Below are 19,493 nucleotides of genomic sequence, written 5' to 3'. Positions count from 1 at the left end.
ATAATGCACATGACAGGCACGTAGCTCAGCATACTAGCATACGCACAGGCATATCGTCATTTTTCCACAATAGAAATATTAAGAAAGAAATTCAATAAATAAACTTTGAAGGATGAGAGGATGAGGTGTAAGATGTAATGAAGATTCAAAGAGACGTTTTTGCACACATTTAATGTTGAACTGTGATAGAGGTATACAGTACATACCGCCTTAGCGGTCACCTACAGGTATTAATGAAGCAGCCACTTGCCTTAAGTAGGCAATCAAGAAACTTCCCCAACTGACTGTTCTACTGTGCCGAATAAAAAGTTTTAAGACATTGGTTTGATATATTTATGGGCAACACCTTTGACCCTCATCCTTGGCTGATACTACAATACTGCAGCTTATTTGAAGCTGAATAGAAAAGATCCAAATTTAAACAACTCTACAAAGTTTGACATAATTTGTTTGAGACAGACATAATGGATATATTTAAAGCTGTAACACTTAAAATGTACTACAGGAATATACTTTTTCTAGTATGATAAATATATAATTTTTTATTCGTATAAAATTTTGAAGCAATGGTAAGCGTAGTCGTGTAACAAGAAGTTATCATCAGGTTCTACACATCTGACAGAAAGAGTTTTGCTATTGTTAGTTGAAATTCTAAATTTGACGGGAAACTTATTCTGCCACTCTTCTTGGCATAAAAGCTAAATACGTCTCCCATTGGTATAAGACACTGTTTTTTCCTGCAATCTTCTGAATTGCCTTACATTTACAATGTTATGGTTTCTGTATGTTTATATTATTCCCATTTCGTTTTACAAGTGCTATGACACTGCAACCCATGTCTATACTACCAAGTAATGATATCCAAGCAACTAAAAAGGCAAAAAACTTACCTTGCGGAATGCATTTCGGTATTTACATTTAAAAGTGATTTCATCGGACTATTCTAGATACCTTTTGCATTTAGCGGCGTTTAGATTATGATGCAAATGTATCTGATAACATATACTATCATTTTGATACCGTAATTTGAGTAAACATTTTTGACCGATAAACTTGATTCAGTATTATGCCTTATAAATATTTTGAAGATTTCTTTACTGACGTGTCTGAATCATGAAAAGATCATAAAAGGATATCAAATTATGTTAACCTTGCATCCACTTTTTGTAATAGTGGTAAAACTTTTGTTGATATTAACAAGTATAGTATCATTTACATTCGAGCACAATGAACATTTACAGTGAAATAAAAGTGCGCGTCTACGGTACAAATTATTAAATGAATGACAATTGTGAAATATTTACTAAGCTGTAGGACTAGGAGTATCAAAATCTGCATTCGGCAAATTTAAAATCTATATTCAAGTACATTTATTTTGACCGTATCCCAGAGTTTCAGATATGCATATGCAACAGTAATGTTTTATCCATCACTGAACTAGCTAATAAATTTCATTAAAAAGTTGAACGTCATAATTGAACGACTGAAACGTCGAGATCTGATCGTTCTTCAAATATGTCCTCGCAGATAGGAGACCGAAATAGATGCAGTATAAATAATTTGTGCAATGATTTGTAACAGTTTTTTTTAGGGGAGGAGGTGGAGGAGGTATATGGTGTTTTAGACCAAAATAAATCAGCCTAGCTACGGTCCTGTATTGTTTTACAAATCTATAAAAATACAGTTTTCAGTGGTGTTTTTGCCACTGACCGTTCCAAGGTGGTGCCCCACTGTGTTCCTTTGTTTGTTCGTTTTGTCCTCATGTGTTGGCTGTGTGTGTGTGTGTGTGTGTGTGTGTGAGTTTGTAAACGCTGCCAACTGGGTAATTTCGTATGAATACACACCAACGTACTGGGGATACGCCTCGAACCGGGGAATTCCCCAGTTCATTTTAACAATACCACGTTATTCCTGACCTTCAAATTAGTCATACCTCGAAATTTGAGCTGATTCTGAGCGATAGAAATTTATTCCCCGGTACGCCGGTTCTGGTCATACACACATCTCACACACAATCGGAATTTTACAACGGTGTGTATCTTTCGCCATTTACTGCAGTTCCCCAGTTTACCTGTATACAACTCGTAGTACATACACACGAAGGTTTAAATTATTTTCACTAATTTAACATAATGCTTTCGTTATTATAAGATTATGAGTGAAAAGATTATGTTGATTAATTCATCAATTACCAATTAAATATCTTTTTACGTTCACAAGACAGTATTATATATTGATGTTATCGCATATCATTTCCGGCTTACTGTGTTATGCGCTTTTATTTCTAAGTTAATGACTTAATTTGACAATACTTATGTTAAACTGAGAATATTATAATACACAGGAACACTACTCCAAATATACATTCTATATATATTCATCGCATTTAACAAACTTTCAACTTCAGGCGCGGTGCTGAAATATACTAATTCCTTTTGAATTGCCGTGCTGCATTTGAAAAAAATAAATGTAGTATTACCTCCAAAGATGTTCATATATTCAGCTCATAATGCAATTACCTATGTAAATTCAACAGTAATTAATACAGCAAAGCCAGAGAATTTTAATACAGTTTCGCTATTTGTAAAAAAAGAACAACAACATTTGTACATTAACTTATTGATATTATTTACTACACATCAAAGAAATGCATATGAGGATCTGACTCCAGTACGTTTAAAATACTGATTAAGAACACGTGAAAATAAAAAAAACCTATATCATACAGTAGCTAACTCATGCAGTTATCTTAACACAGGATTTTCATGCTATTTTCGCGCTGATTTTGTTCAGCAATCGCAATTTGTTGAAATCTATGATGTAAAAATGTCCCAAAAGTAAAAATGATACTAATACCTCTCAAAAAACCTGTGCTGCATTTGAAACAGCATTTGTTATGTCATTATTGTGCTATTTAATTGACCTGTCAAAACATGTTCCCGGCTTTCATGTTAATCTTATATAGGCTCGAACAGAATATAATAAAAGCCGGGCCCATTTTTTGACAGGTCAAATAAATTGGACAATACCTCCTACGATGTTTATACATGTATAAGCAGCTGTCAACTTGTTACGCAATTATCTATGTATGTTGAAGAGTAGTGAATACTACAAAGCCGAAATAGTTTAATTCAGTTTTATTTTATTAAGCATTTGTCAAATTTAGAGACGAGACCACATTAATCATAACATTAACTAGTACATTATCTGATTGATTTTATCTACTACATATCAAAGAAAGTGACACTGGGATCTGTCTCCAATACATTCTTAAAACTGTTCAAACACTTGGAAATTCTAAAGCCTAGATCATAGCTAACTCGTGCATTTACCTCAACACAGGAATTTCATGCTATTTCTGCGCGATTTTTGTTTAGCGATCGCCAAGTTTAGAAATTCATGATAGAAAAATGTTTCAGCAAAGCATAGGCTATAAAGTGTGTTGTACATGTCCGAAACAATTGTAGTTTACGACGGTTCAAATAAAATGATAATGCTGCGGCTGCACGGGTTTAGGATCATTTGGCAAAAAAAAAATAGAAACCATGAGACATCAATTAAACACATGGGAATCACAGCAAAACAATTCTCATGCAAATAAATAAATAAATAAATAAATAAATAAATAAAATAAAATTTGATGTTCACATAACGAACAGATATATCCTACAGAAAAATTGTCCCCAGATTCTTCAACCTAAAGCACACTATTTTAAAACTTATATCATGAATTTGCTATATTTTAATAAGCATCTTATCTTTATAAACTGTCGCTTTTAGCATTATAAAAGTTATTAAGTTGTTACACAAAAACCATTGACGTGTAAAGTTTGAAAGCTCAAAGTCTCAGTGTGTTACTGACATACCAAGGGTAATTTTTACAATGCATATGCTCATTAACCAAAAGGAGTTTTTTCTGTCACTGACATTCCTATCATTCTACAATAAGTATGAGTATGACATACAATTATATCTGCGCATGATATTTTCTTCAACTTCAGGTCCGTAGAAGTTCAATTTGATCAAAACAACGTTTTAAGAAATTTTGTTTGTTGGACGGGTTGGGAACGACCTCACTCACCTGCTTATCCGTTTTGTTCATTCAGTGATATATCACACTGTGTGTTTATTGCGGTAGCATTTTATGGGATATTTTGGGGAAATAAAGAAAGAAAATTATTGATGATTGAACTGACAGTGCTGATGAAATAGAAACAATCACAGTATTCTACAGATGAGTTCCCAAGGTATTAGAAAATACAGTATTTAACGCATCGTATCAATTCACAACTTATTATACATGTACTAATCGTTTGATTGAAACTTGAAAACAGAGAAATTTTATTGCGATTGAAGGATTTTATTGAATATACATGCAAAGCTTTTTAAATACATAACGATATTATTCGTTGTTACATATATGGTTATTTCATACTTCACTCATGTAACTGACCGACACAAAATTAGACATTTCCCTGTTCGGTGACACATTAACGCAGTATTTATTATGGGTGCAAGAATATTTATCTTTAGTTTTGACAGTGGCTTACGTATGATTTACTGGTATTAATAGCATTGAGGGAAACACAAATATATAATAATCATAAAAATACTTACGATATAAACGTTTTGATTAAAACAACAATATCATAAATTTAAAATACCTATGATTTATTTCAATTTAATCTTCCTTGATCAGAACGATTTTTACACGAACATTCCGTTTCTGCATGTACTTTGTTTTGAAAGGGTACTGATAAACTTTGCGGTAAATTCAGCTGTTGCTTCAGTTTTCATTTTCCTACCTTTGTAATGTTTTACTATATATACATTTTCGTGATCAAAACTCCAGATAGTTTTGTATGCAATTAAATCATGTTCAGTTTCTAAAGGAACAATCATCACAAAATTGGGGAAAAGGCTTTCAGAGTGTGGGATTCGAACACACGACCTTCACAAATTTTGAAAGATTAACTATGTAAAGTCAATGTTTTACTGAAGCCTGGTTTACTAAAAAAAAGATAAAAACAAAACCTTTATATGGGAAAATAGTTTGGAAACAAAATAACTATGACTGGAAATGTTGTAAAGTTTGTTTAAGTCTTTTTTTTTTTTTGATATTGATTGCTATTTTCCCGGGTAAGAAATAACGATTTTCATGCAAAAGTCAGGGACTGCGAGTCATTGCGGAGCTTGAATTAAGATTCCCCGATTTTTATTTCCTGTTTCCGTATATCGAACCTAAAATTTTACTTTGCATTTAAATAAGCGCAAAATTCTTTTTTTTTTTCTAAGAAAATCAAGTTTTCGTTAACCTGTTATCGGAGAGAAAAGCGCAAATAAAAATAAATGCTTTGTTTCTGTCATTCTTCCTGATTTAGAGTCATGTGTTTGCCTCAGTTCTAGCTTATTAAAATTAATTACCTACTACTATTGTTTTCGTCTCAAGCCTGAGTCATGAGTTGATATCCTCCTCAGGGAACGTCATTTTTGTAATGCCTTATCTTTTTGAAACTTATCATTATTAAATAGCAAACGGTACTATAGTTTAAATCATGAAAATGTATACAATGTATATATATTAATACACAGTTTAAGGTAGTTCTGCACGTTTGGATCGAAATTTTTTCTACAATGTAGAATTTGATTAAACTATGATTTTTCAAAACTTCAGAATATACCTTGAAAAATCAGCAAATAAAAACGATAGGGTAGTGTGCTTGATTTTTTGCTAGACTGAATTTAAAAATTTGGACATCACGCATTTTTTCATAATGGGAGTCTATGGAAAAATCATAACTTTCAAAACATTCTCGCGAATAGAAATTTTTCTACAATGTAGATTTTGATGAAACTTCTCACAATTGTAAATAAACATATGGCCTATAATGTGGTGAAATAAAATATATAGGTCCGTGTGCTTATTTTTGAGATATTTGATCATGATTAAAGTGAACTGGATATTTCACGCTATTTTTAGACATTATTTTGAATTATTTAACGTGTGATATGTTTTCATATCATATCTTGAGTTTAGAAATATAGTAACAGTGCCATTTTAATAAATTTACTCACAGGTTGTCATAAATTCATAAAATGATTTTCATTTCCGTATGCCGAATCCAGGCTTTATTCTACGTTTTCCGGAAATATGACGTTACGCCACCACTTCCGGCTTATCAAACGTGCAGAACTACCTTAAATGTAGGAACACAACAACGGAAAAATATACTGAATATTACGCCGATTGGGAGATTATCCAAATAAGTTGTCTGTGTTTTTGTTGTATGCATGATTTCGTTAATCCGAATGGGTTTTAAAGGAACCACACTTATATGTTTGACTGTTAATTCTGTCTTTTAAACGAGTAGAATAGAAGGAAAAATAAATTGTCTGCTTAGCACAGATTCAAGTGCGGATCCAGGGATTGGGGCATTTTTTCTCGCTCGCTACGCTTGCATAGGTAATTCATCATTTGTTCTGGGTGAAAATATAAATATGCATTTTTTCTCGCTCGCTATGCTCGCATAGGCAATTTGTCTTTTGTTTGGGTAAAACAATGCATTTTTTTCTTGCTCGCTACGCTCGCACAATAAAAGTCCGACAAGTTTGCATGAGCTCCTATAAAGCTTTTTATTTTACGTTAATAAACTTTAGTAACCCCTCCCCATAAAAATCCTCAGAAATCGGGCTTACAAATTCTATTCCGAGATACTTAAGCAAGAATAAGTCTGACGAGTCATTAAAACATGGACTATACGTAGCATGTTATTTGGGTTGATTTTATCATAAAACCTGTCCTTTTTCAATACCAAAAAAAGCACATCAGAACGCCAAGAATGCACCAGATGGATCTATTGTTTTCAAAATGTTCCGGTGGGGTGGAGTGGGGTGGGGAGGGGGAGATGGGGACATGCCCACGGACCCTCCTAGTTGTTCTACTACAAATATTTTGCACCCCTTACACCAAATCCTGTATCCACCCTGAGATTTGTGAATGCCTACTTAAATTTTTTAGTTAAAACATAAAGAAGGAACTAAAACAATATTACTTATTCTTGCAAACCAGACGGGGATTTCCGGTATCTTTACCGGTGCTGGAAAAGTCCATCTTACACCCCGGGGTGGTGTAAGATGACTCTCGTGCTGTAAATGACGTATATGAACTACATATATGTAAAAGATTTGTGTAGTAATTTATATTCTATTTAAAAAACGGAATGAAAATTCAATACCTTGACAGTTCCTATTGGTTCCTGATAGTATATTTCTCGATTCAAATCTCGTTATTTTATCAAAAATTCATAACGTTACGCTGCAACTGGTAAAACAAAACCGGAAGTAAACATTGTTGTTTGTTTTGAAACGTCATGACGTCTTTCCTGTTTACGGACGTTGGTTTCCCGCGCTTTATTTAAATACACTGCCATAAGAAATAGTTCTAAAAAAGAAAGCTGTTCAATTGATTTTATTTTTCTTATTATTTCTTGAAACCGGTATGCAAGAAAAAGATTCTACCACTGGTTATAGGCGCAGATGGAAATATCCGGCTCTCGAGTAACTGTTTAGGCGGTAACCCGGCAGAGAGCTTCGTTACCGCCTAAACAGTTACCCTCGAGGCCGGATATTCTTATCTGCACCCATAACCAGTGAAAGAATCTTATAATATCGAAGTTCAAAAGTTGCTGTAGGCAATGAAAAGTGATTTAAGCACACAACTGATAAAACCAGATACTGTTTTGCTTTATTATGTCTCTGAGATTTTTCCTCTGGGTTTAATGAATTGTTATTAAAAGACAAAGAAAATCTCCTATATAAGTGACCCCTCCCCCCACCCACCCCTCAAATACCAGACTTTTTAATCCCCAATATACAAGATCCTGTCTGGTCCAGTCTGATTAGGGTCCATAAAACCCCTGTAGACTTGACATGTAGCCTAATTATTGTCAGAGAATCATAAATTTTATTGCCTACAGATAAATTGGTTATTTCCTGTGTTTTGCATTGCTGTTTTTTTTTTCTTTTTTCTTTTCAGAATGTACACAAAATTATTTAAACTGATAATATACTAATATTGATTGCTCAGTCATGTTGAGTAATTAATGTCCTGGCCAGTTAAATTATAACTCTTATAGGGAAGCAATTCTCTGACACTCCTTAACAATAAAATAATTATTTAAGAGAAATTACAAGTTTGTTTATTCAATGATTATGATCTTTTTATCAAAAGTAAGCAAATAAAACCAGAAAAAAATGATAATTGCTGAATTTTATAAGAAATTAAAGAAGCGTTCAGTTGCATTTTTAATAGATAAAAAGGGATATGGACAGAAGGATTTTATATATTAAAAATGCATTATTCCCCTAGTGTTGTCTAAATAACGTTTCTTTTATGTATAATAAAATCCAGCAATAAAGATATATCATTGTTCAAAATACACCAATCTGACTTAAGTACATCTCCTATTACGCTACGCATAGGATCTGAAAACGACCTATTCATTGCCTCGTTCTGACGGCTCTTTCGCTAGCCAATCAGAGCCTAGCTTACAACATCTTGCAAATCTACATGTAGCATTGACTTTTGATATTTACAATTCTTATGTCGTAATGTATCAGATAGCCGGTTAGCTCAGTCGGTAGGCCACTTGCTTTGTAAGCGAGGGGTCCCGGGTTCGAGTCCTGGAATAACCGCATATTTTTCTTATCCTTTGACAATCGAACAAGTCGTCTGATTGGATAACATAAAAATAACAATAATGGAAATCCAAAATATACAGAAGACGAATGTGAATAGGTCGTTCTCAGATCTTCGTTTAGAAGATCAAGTACTTTAGTCAGATTGCAAAATACACATAATTTATTATTTCTAAAAGCTAAGTGCCTGAATGCATTTTCTACATTTTTGATAAAAAAAAACAGCAATGATGAGATGTAAATCAAAAATATGATAAAACACTGTTTTATCCTATCACTTTGTGTATTTAGCCCTAATTCAATCAAGCTTTCTAAACTCCTTATAAAGGTGAGAACTGATTTGCTATAAAGGTGAGAAATATCACCTGCAATTTATTTACTGCACAGTAGCTTATTATGATAAACAGAAGCAAGTCTATCAATGGTCCAGACTTGTGTATTGGCCCTTACCTCCAATACCAGACCTTATCATCCCCATAGGCCACATACCAGGCACACCAGAATCAGTGTCTTTAATTATTATTTACTGTAACAGTGAAACAGAATTAAGTTAGCTCTGTGTATTTAACTGTTCCTGAAAAAGGGTTGCTAAAAAGCTCTGCCGAGCTTATGTTAACCTTTTCACAAAGCAAAGGTAAATAAAAATTACCTTTACCTTTACCTATTCCAACTTAGTCAAAATAACTGGACGTTCAGATTGTTGTATATTTGGGTGGTTTTCAAAATAATGAAGAAAAAGTGGGACATAGAGTTGAAAACCTATTTCTTATGGTGGTCACCTATTTTATATGATAGCAAATACTTCAAATTTCAAGGAAATAACTTTGGGAAAGTGTTGAGAAAAACCAAAGAGCTATAAAAATATTTTATACTTCTTTGGAAAAACCTATCAGAAAATAGTTCAGCCTTTAATTTGAAAGTTCAGTGAATTTCAATTGCAGTATGATGGGTGATAAATGTTGCAGTGTTTTATGATAAGGAAATATATTAACAGTTATATTTTCAACATATATGATAAGTAATAGGTGTAATGTGTATGGTTTGAAACTTATTCAATCAAATGTTTGTGGAGATTGGTTTTTAAAATCAGCCTTTCTGCACAAATCTGACATGAAAATAAAACTTTGCCTAGAAAATTTGTTGCTTAATGAAAATAAATTAACATATTATTATAAAACCTATTTTTTCCTCAAATTTTGAATGTTTAAAACATGCCAAATTTCAAGAATGTCCAGTAATCTTAATTTCTAAAATTTTCAACTCAAAATTGAGTTATATTGCAGATGCACAGGGGACACATACTGAAAATCAGTATAATATTCATTCATTATTAGTTTACTGTTCATAAATTTTTTTTCACAAGAAACACAATGCTTATTCAACAGCATGTGTTCCTTTAAATGAAAAATAAGTGACTTTAAAAATAACCAACACATTGAAATCATTTATTCCACATGCACTGCCTACAGACAGTAGAAAATGCCAAATGCCATGCATGGTAAAATGTGACAGTAAAATTCATACATACTTTATTATGTTACTAAGAAGATGCACAGGGGACAAACTGCAGCAAAATATATATTCATAGAATATGTTCATAGTAAGTAAATTTTTTTTTCAACTACACAGTATTCACTTGTGAACATTTACACAATGTGGGTAAACTTAAGCACTTGTGAAGCAAAAAAATTGATGTTTCCACTTTTTAACTTGAAAACTGGTTACTTCTGAAAAAATGCAAACAATGAATTCTAAATTGTCCAGAGTTTCTTATATAATGATATATTAAATGAATGTCAAAAAAGGGTGCACAGGGGACATCACTTTTGGCTTTGTGAATGTTGAACAGTCCTTAATATGTCAAGTTAAAAAGCTGCTTTTTTATCAACTGTAACTCCCTTTCAAGGAAAATGAGCTGTGCCACGAGAAAACCAACATAGTGGGTTTGTGACCAGCATGGATCCAGACCAGTCTGCGCTTCCACGCAGTCTGATCAAGAACCATGCTGTTCGCTTTTAAAGCCTATTGGAATTAGAGAAACTGTTAGCGAACAGCATGGATCCTGACCAGACTGTGCAGATGCGCAGGCTGGTCTGGATCCATGCTGGTCGCAATCCAACTATGTTGGTTTTCTCATGGCACGGCACAAATAAAAAAAAGTATAATCTAATTTTATTTTTAAAACAATAAAAGAAATCTGACACTTATTACAACTAAAAAGTTGCAAAGGGGACATTTTTGGGTGTATAGACATTCATCAAATGTCTGAGAAAGTTGATCTGTTAAACAAAAAAACATACTCTGTCTTCACAGCTGAAAGGATAAAGATCTTAGAAAAACGTTAGGACTTTAAAAAACTAATGGGGTAATGAAATTGTAGTGTTCTACATTAAAATTTTGGATTTTTTCACTATATTTTTGTGAAGAGGGTTCCATCACAAGATGTGAAATATTGGTGAGAGTAAGATGTTGGTAATGAAAAAAGAGTATTTTGCTTTAAATGTACAGAGTTTAAGCTTACTGGAACCACTCTCGAGTCTGCTTCTTGGAATAACCAGTACTAGTGTCATATGAGAAGTCCTGACCCCACTGGGGCTCGAACCCATGACCCCTGGATTGAGCTGAGCCAACAACTTACATACTACATAACTTAACATAAACTAATGAGGAACTCGTGCGGACGCATTGGTTGATAGGGCTATTATGCTGTCCTACAGAGGTGAAGGCCCCAGGTTCGATTCCTGGCAACTCCCATTGCGGTGTGACCTTGGGTAAGGCACTTTATCACGCTTGCCTCAGTAGGCCCAGTTGTAAATGGTATATACTCGCAAATTGCTGGGGGTAAGGTATAATTGGTTTTAACTGTTCTTAAAAAAGGGTCGTTCGAAAGCTCTACAGAGCTTATGTTAATTGTTTCACAAAGCGACGTTAGATAAAATTTACCTTTAACCGAATCACCTTTTGATAAATATATGTTTTTTTAAAATTAATTTCAAAATTGTGACACAATCAGCATTTAAACCTATAGAATTTAAAGGGTCAGCAGCGATGAAAATTTTATCAGAAACTGCTTCCAATATTTTGGTCTTTCGAGTGTTTAAGTGGGGACATTGCCCATACAGTATATCACATAAAAATATCTCAGTATATCCATTGTTCCATATGATATGGATCCCATTAGACTAGCCACTAGACTGATAATAACTGTATTTCTATATTTTTTTCCTTTTTTGACGAATTCAATTTCATAGAGACAAAAGCCAGTCTATTTTAGAGATTTTCACATAGGACTGATGTTGAAATTATCAATTATTATTGGACATAGGATATAGACTGGCTCAGTTCACTACATTCAATCATAAAAATGTAAAAAGATATATCATAGTCTAGGAGCTAGTCTAGGATCACGTTTTAAATTTTTGGATTACATTCCAACTGAACATCTAATTACGGATCACTTTTTTCGAATTTCAGTAGTTGAAAACAGCTAATAAATCACAATTACAGCTGCTTTGTAGATCTATATTGTAAAATTATGTCACTCTGGCCAGGCTTTGGCTGAAGAACTTAAAGAAGTCTTAAGAGCATCCGCACACTAGGTGATTATTTTTTAAAACTGGTTGTATGTAATCTACTAGATCCATATTATATGTGGAAACAGATAAATAAGATAAACAAGTGATTGTCAATCAGAAAGATCTAGAATCTACAACATTTTATTTCAAAAGTGCAGATCTACTTACTTTCGATTTCGCAAGCTTAGCCATCTTGTCTCTTCAGGCGGCGAATGATGAAATTAAAACGTGCGAATCACGCTTTTCTCCAAAGGTGTAATTACACCGATAAACAGATATTTGCCTATGGGTATGTCAGGCAAGTTATTAGAGTCTTAGATTAACAAGAAGTTTTACTGAAGAATAATAGGACAGTTTTGAAATAAGCAACTCATTATTTGCACACCGCGGCCATGTTTTTTGTAGATTTTTAGACAAAAAGGTCATTTTCAGAGCGTGTAAATCTTATTATTTTGATTAGCTATTCACAAACAACAGTCCCATGCACAATATTTAACACCTCTAGCAAGTTTTAAGACAATCTGATTCGTGAAAAAGATAAGTTACTGTGTTCTGCAAGTTTTTTCTGAAGCACCATAAAAGCCGGTAAAATACGTCAAATTGGGCATATTCAAATCAATACATTTAAATTTCAGGAATATAAAATCAAAATTAAATTATGTAAGTTACAAAAGCTATCTTTGAGAATTTAATATGCAAAATTTTGCAAATATTGGACAAAGAATAAGCATTTGGGCAGGTTTTGAAAAACATATATAAACCGTGGACCTGGTCACGACCGTGTGATAATCACGCTACACCGGTACTGTTTAGTGCTTTATTATGTCTCTGGATCATGAGTCTGGTTTGTTCTTTGATTGTTCTATGTTTTGTCATAAACAGTTATTTTAATGTTAACATTTGACATTGACAATTTTGAATGTCGAATGATTGACGTGCTACATGTACCTACATACAGAATATAGAACTTTCTCTATTGTCTGACCGCCTCTGTTTTCGGGTGGTTAGAATCGCTGACTTAAAATCACCCGTAAGTACTCACTGATTAAGGGGCATGGGTTCAATCCTTGCTACCAACCAGGTCTCTTTATGTAAGAAAGATGACAGCTTGAGTACTAGTACTTGATCTTTCCAGGAACGATTGATGGGTAAACTGCCCACCTGACATAACTGAAATAGTGTTTAAAATGGCGTAAAACCCATCAAATCAAATTAAGTCCCTCGGTTATCTTTTCTCATATATATGATATGTAACAGGAGCTTCCGCATCCACCATTTTAATAGCTAGTTCCTCGTTTCAACTTTACACACGTACCCGGTTAGTTATACACTTGTACCTCATTTAGTCTTTACACTAACTCCCCGTTTTGTTGAAACACACAATTCCACATTTCGTCTATACACAAACACCCGGTTTGTTACACATTCACCTCAGTTGGTTTAAACACAAAATTCCCCGCTCTGAATGTAAAAAATCTCATTGCTTAACAATTGAAGATAGCTTTAATCTAAAGCCTCGGATAATTTTAAGATCATAAGAATAAGAGTTGATAGAAATATGATAACTGTAGCTACAGTAATAAAGAAGTTCCCAGTTGGTAGGTTTATAGCTTACATCCCCGATTGGTTGCGTTTACATGTATGTGTGTGTGCGTGTGCGTGTGCGTGTGCGTGTGCGCGTGTGCGTGTGTGTGTTTATGTGTTTGTGGTGTGCACGTTTGCGTGCTGTGGGTTTCATTTTGGGGAGGCTGCGTTTTTCTTGTGCGTGGCATTCCCTGTTTGATATTTGTCTTTGTTTTTTTACTAATATATGCGCTAATATTGGCACTAGCCTCATACCCTCGTCTAATCTGTTCCATTGCTTCTTTCGATTGTTTACCCTTTCTATTTTTAGGTTTTGTCACAGTTTCAAATCTATATGTCAAACAGTTTACACAAAATATGAACTGGTACGTAAACTTTAACAAAGATTTGTAAGTTAAAAGATGCCATAATTCAGAAAATCCTTGACAGAATTGTGTACTCTTGCCTTAAACTGGACATGGTGATGGTACACAAATATTATGGATATATTTAAAGCTATGAAAGCTAAATGCAATACAAGCATTTACTTTTCAAGTATGATCAATTTACATATTTGTATTCGTATAAAATAATCGTACAATCTTGAATAATACATTGTATGTAATATAGCAATGAAAAGCGTGTAAATTAGACTGAACATTTCTGATCGAAAGAGTTTTGCTATTGTTTGCTTAAATTTTGAATTTGAGTTCTTTAAGTCTATAATTTCCATCGAAGGATTTTAATTGGAAAATTTTTTCGCTACTCTTCGTGGTATAAAAGTAACTAAATGCGTTTACAATTTCAACAAGACGCTGTCTTCCGGCAATCTTTTAAATTTCACATCTTCCTTAAAATCATTTCATTTACAGTATGAGGCTGCTGTCTGTTTCTATTATTCGAACGGAGTTATCAAGTGTTTTTTATTCCCATTTTATATTACAAATTCAATGACACTGCGACTTATGCCCATATTACCATGTAATGAGATCCAAGCAACTAAAAAGGCAGCCCGCCCGCTTAGCTCAGTAGGTAAGAGCGTTGGTCTACGGATCGCGGGGTCGCGAGTCCGATCCTCGGGCGGGGCGTATGTTCTCCGTGACTATTTGATAAACGACATTGTGTCTGAAATCATTAGTCCTCCACCTCTGATAATTCATGTGGGGAAGTTGGCAGTTACTTGCGGAGAACAGGTTTGTACTGGTACAGAACCCAGGAACACTGGTTAGGTTAACTGCCCGCCGTTACATGACTGAAATACTGTTGAAAAACGGCGTTAAACCCAAAACAAACAAAAAACTAAAAAGGCATAAAAACTTACTTTGCGGCATTCATTACGCTTCATACATTTTGAGATAATTTTTCCAAAGCATCGAAGATATTGTTTCATTAGCGTTTTTAGATTACGATGAAAGTGTAACTTAATGAGTAACATTTTTTTGACTGCAAAACTTGATTTTAGTATTGTATTTGGTAAATCTTTTGAAGATTACTAAAATTTCTTTACTTGCGTGTCTGAATCATGAAGTTATATCAAAATGTGTCAACCTGACATCCATTTATTACTATAGTGGTAAAATAGTTTATAGAAAATCACTCACTGTTCTAATAAACTTCATTAAAGAATTTGAGTGGGTAGTAGGGTGGGAGGTAGCCTTCAGTGCTTTAAACGGATTTTCAATTTTAATTACAGTCAAATTTGCTTGAGAGACCATGTCAAATATGTAGATATATTACTAAAGAACACTCGATGACTCAAATAATAATCCTACATTGCATTTACCCATACACCTGTATGTCACAACTTAGTGATAAGTCATTTCAATATAATGTTAATTTTCATGGTCAATACTGAATAGTTTTTTTTCTTGCTTTTATATAATTATGATATATGATATGGTATAAATAACATTATATCTAAAGTCAGATTAAATAGTGGATCTGAATTTATTTCATTAGACTTTAAACATTTTCTGATGTCATACAATATGCATGTATTTTACAATTTTCCTGCAATACCGCAATAATCAGGTTATATTGGGAATTAAATATTTATCAATAGCTTGATAGGTAGGACTATCTGCAGGAGCGGCTACATGGAAATCAAAAAATCTTAAATGTTATATGTAAGCAACAAACATGCATTTTTAATTACTTTTCATTATTTAAAATTTTAGGTACGATTTCTATAATACGAGCCCACTTGAAATGCGCGCACCAACTGAGGTATGATACTGAAATATCACACAAACATCAGACAGTTGTAACGTTGTATCGTGTATTTACACTGTTATCTATTCTATTTTTTTATATAACATGCCTATTCGAAAATGAAAATTGAAGTCATAGTTACTAAACCGAGATTAGACACTACTGGAAAGCCTGATAATTCATACACTGAGGCAAACTGAAAGACGGAGACTAAAAGTAATGTCCGAGGTAAAAAATAAATACCGAGGCAGTTGAGGCAGAAAAATCGACCGAGGCAAATGAGACAGATAAAAATGACCGAAGCAAGTGCCTCGGTTGCCTCAGTAGTCGTTACGGCCTTAAAATGTAAGCATATCTCTTGTCTTTGATTACCTGTTTAGAGGTCATCATGTTCAGTCATTATTTCCCAAGACCATCGAATTTCGAATAGTATTTATTTATTAGAGGACTTGCTGTTGTGTCGTTTTTGCATGATACTGGGAAATTTCGAATAAAGTCACATGTCAATAAGTTTATACCAAGCCCGTTTCTACCGACTACAGTTTAAAAATATTGACAGGACTTGAAAATAAAACCTTTACGAACGAACTAGCGGCTTTAAAATGAAAACAGACCATTACATTTTGACAAGTATGCATAAAAGTATACGCAAATCTGTGACGTGTCCTTGTTAGTAATTATATAAATGTTGTACTTTCTAAATGTTTGAGTCTGTCTTATGAACGAATAAGAAGACGCTACGCAGAAATCTGAAGACGTTTAAAGTTAGTTATAAAACATAAAAGGAAAGCGGAACATAACATATCGTCCCATTTCCAGAACATGTCTCACATGAACATGTATATCTAATGATTTTTTCTGTTACAATTCATAAAAAATAGAAAAAAGTGGAAACTCCACAGGTCGCTCAACACGACAAAAACGAAAATGTTGCAGGCTCGGTTTGATTGAGCCTGTTTATGGACGGTAGTGGAAATGCATGCTACCGTCCACGCCCTCTAGCCCCGGGTTGAGCAGTATTCAATCTTCAAGTCTAAATGAGTTGAAATCAATGATCCCGAAGGACAAGAAAATATAAGCCATGCATCGCAAAGTAGACCCATATCAAAAGAAGCTGTAACGGAAAAATATTGTTGTTTATGTAGTCACGTTTACATAAATAATAAACTTAGATTGATATAGGGTAAACTGGGTGACATTGTTGCGCAAATGATATGCTATGCATTTTATTAGATGAATAGAGAAAAGTACAATCATTTAACAAAGTTTGAAATATTGTAAATTCAAAATAATTGCATTAAACACTATCTTAATGTATTTAAACTAAAATATGCGTTTTTCTGTCTTGGATTACCAGCTTTGAAGTCATTGTGTTCTCTCATTACTTCCCAAGCACTTCGACCACCGCAATTAGAATTGTGTTTATTAGGAGCCTTGCTGTTGTGTCTTTGATGCACTGGAACAGTTTCATCGTCTTCATTGTCACAAAACGTAGACACCTGATGTAAAGGTTTACAAAGGTATAAGTTAAATAGTTTTCTTGTAATATTTGCTGCATTACATTCTAAAGTGAATTTGAAAGAGTCCATATCAGCTTCAGTTTTGACATTTTACCAAGCTGATTATAGTAAGCAGGGTAAAAAAACATAGCTGGTAGCAGATCTACTCTCGTCGTTCGTCTGAACGTTTACAAATGAGGTATTTAAATCAAAACAATTGTGTAGCATACGTGTAATGATGTTCAACTATTGTTTGTGGCTGAAACAGCTATAGGTTAAACTGAATTATAACATAAATATGCATTGATGAGGAAAAATCATCAGTTTATTCAAGCCATTTTTCGTTCCTTCGAGGTTATGTATTCTGTAATGATGCAATTCTAAGAGACATAAAGTTATATAGAAGTAATAGTGCAAGATCATCCTGCAATTTACCTTTACATGCTTTCTGAAAATGGCAACTGCATCTTTAAAAAGATCTTATGCATAGCTCACATCAGTACACGATAATATCAATTTTCCTTTTCAAAATAAATTTACAAGTAATGATATGACAAAATTTGTATAAATGTCATTTTAAACAACATTTCGAAAGTTGTAAATAACATCGATCCGCATTATTAAGTGTTATAATTGACCCTAGTCACAGCAACATGCTATCTGAAATAGAAAATATAAAATTCCTAATACACATACCGCATCTATCCAGTTGTACGCCATTATTGAACTCGTATTGGATTTTGTCTCTGCCTCATCTGGACAAAATTTGCATTTTTTGTCCATCTTCTGCTTCGTGTCTTTTATATCACATTTCGATGCAGCCCTATTACACCGAGTTCCTTTACCAACCTTCCCTTTCACACTCTTACTGCACCTTTATAAAATTGTTATCAAGAAAGTGTCATTTTGATTATTTGTCGATTTTTATTCTTTAGAACGTCAAAATATGATCCACGGATATGGAAAGTCCTCATCTTTCAAGAATGTAATAATTTTGTTTTCTTATATTTGAACCCCATCTTTGACATGTTCACTTGTACATAAGAATCACCACAGTGGGAGATAAGAAATCAAAATGTGTTATATAGTAGGTATTTATTTAAATTATTATTTATTTTAGATAAAATACTCTTGCTTTCCGAATCGGGCGTATATGTATCTGATGAATTATAAGATGGTGTGTTAATTATCTATCTTCAAACAATGGTCTGTGAGCAGGATTATTTTAGAAAATAATGAATAGTACGTATTTTATGAAAAGAAATGTCTTTATTCTAGCATTAAACCCAGAGATTATAGACATTTGCGAATTAAGTCTACGTGAACTGTGAACACCTAAGACGATCGATTTTTCAAGGGGACCGTCTCAACATAATTTGATTATGTAGGAATAATAGCTTATAACGGCAATAGGGTTTCGATTATATTATATCATCACTATGCGGTAGGTGATATAAATTTGGACGTGCCTGTTTTTAGCTCGACTTTTCGAAGAAAAAGTAGAGCTATTGCACTCGCTCCGGCGTCGGCGTTAAATAAAGTTTTTGATAAAGTCAAATATCTCTGTAACTATCAAAGCTGTTGACTTGAAACTTAAAATACTTATTTACTATCAACGTCTACACCAGGAGAAACAATCCTTAAAACTCTAATATGAATTTTAACAGAATTATGGCCCTTTAACATAGAATGTTTTGTTAAAGTTTTTGATAAAGTTGAATATCTCTGCTACTATCAAAGCTATTGATTTGAAACTTAAAGTACTTATTTACTATCAAAGTCTACACCGGGAGTAACAGTCCCCATAACTCTGATTTGAATTTTGACAGAATAATATCCTCTTTTAAATTAGTATTGTTGGTTAATGTTTTTGATCAAGTCAAATATCTCTGTTACTATCAAAGCTATTGACTTGAAACTTAATATAGTTATTTACTATCAAAGTATA

At 33.4% G+C, this 19,493-nt stretch overlaps 1 protein-coding gene across 2 annotated transcripts in view; it reads right to left on the bottom strand.

The window, feature by feature from the left end:
• LOC128558650 (calcium-activated chloride channel regulator 4A-like) overlaps positions 1-19,493 on the bottom strand; it is a 52,204-nt gene that overhangs the window by 11,390 nt on the left and 21,321 nt on the right. For both annotated transcript variants that reach the window (XM_053548637.1, XM_053548638.1), the window contains exons 4-5: positions 18,242-18,419; positions 17,401-17,545 (exon numbers count right to left, since the gene is read on the bottom strand). In XM_053548637.1, the coding sequence (XP_053404612.1) occupies positions 17,401-17,545; positions 18,242-18,419 (323 nt within the window). The remainder of the gene's footprint in view (positions 1-17,400; positions 17,546-18,241; positions 18,420-19,493) is intronic.

The sequence above is a fragment of the Mercenaria mercenaria genome, chromosome 7 (assembly GCF_021730395.1).
Source record: "Mercenaria mercenaria strain notata chromosome 7, MADL_Memer_1, whole genome shotgun sequence".
NCBI classification, from domain to species: domain Eukaryota; kingdom Metazoa; phylum Mollusca; class Bivalvia; order Venerida; family Veneridae; genus Mercenaria; species Mercenaria mercenaria.
Note: the sequence above shows the minus strand (reverse complement) of the source record. Positions and strands in the feature narration are given on the sequence as shown.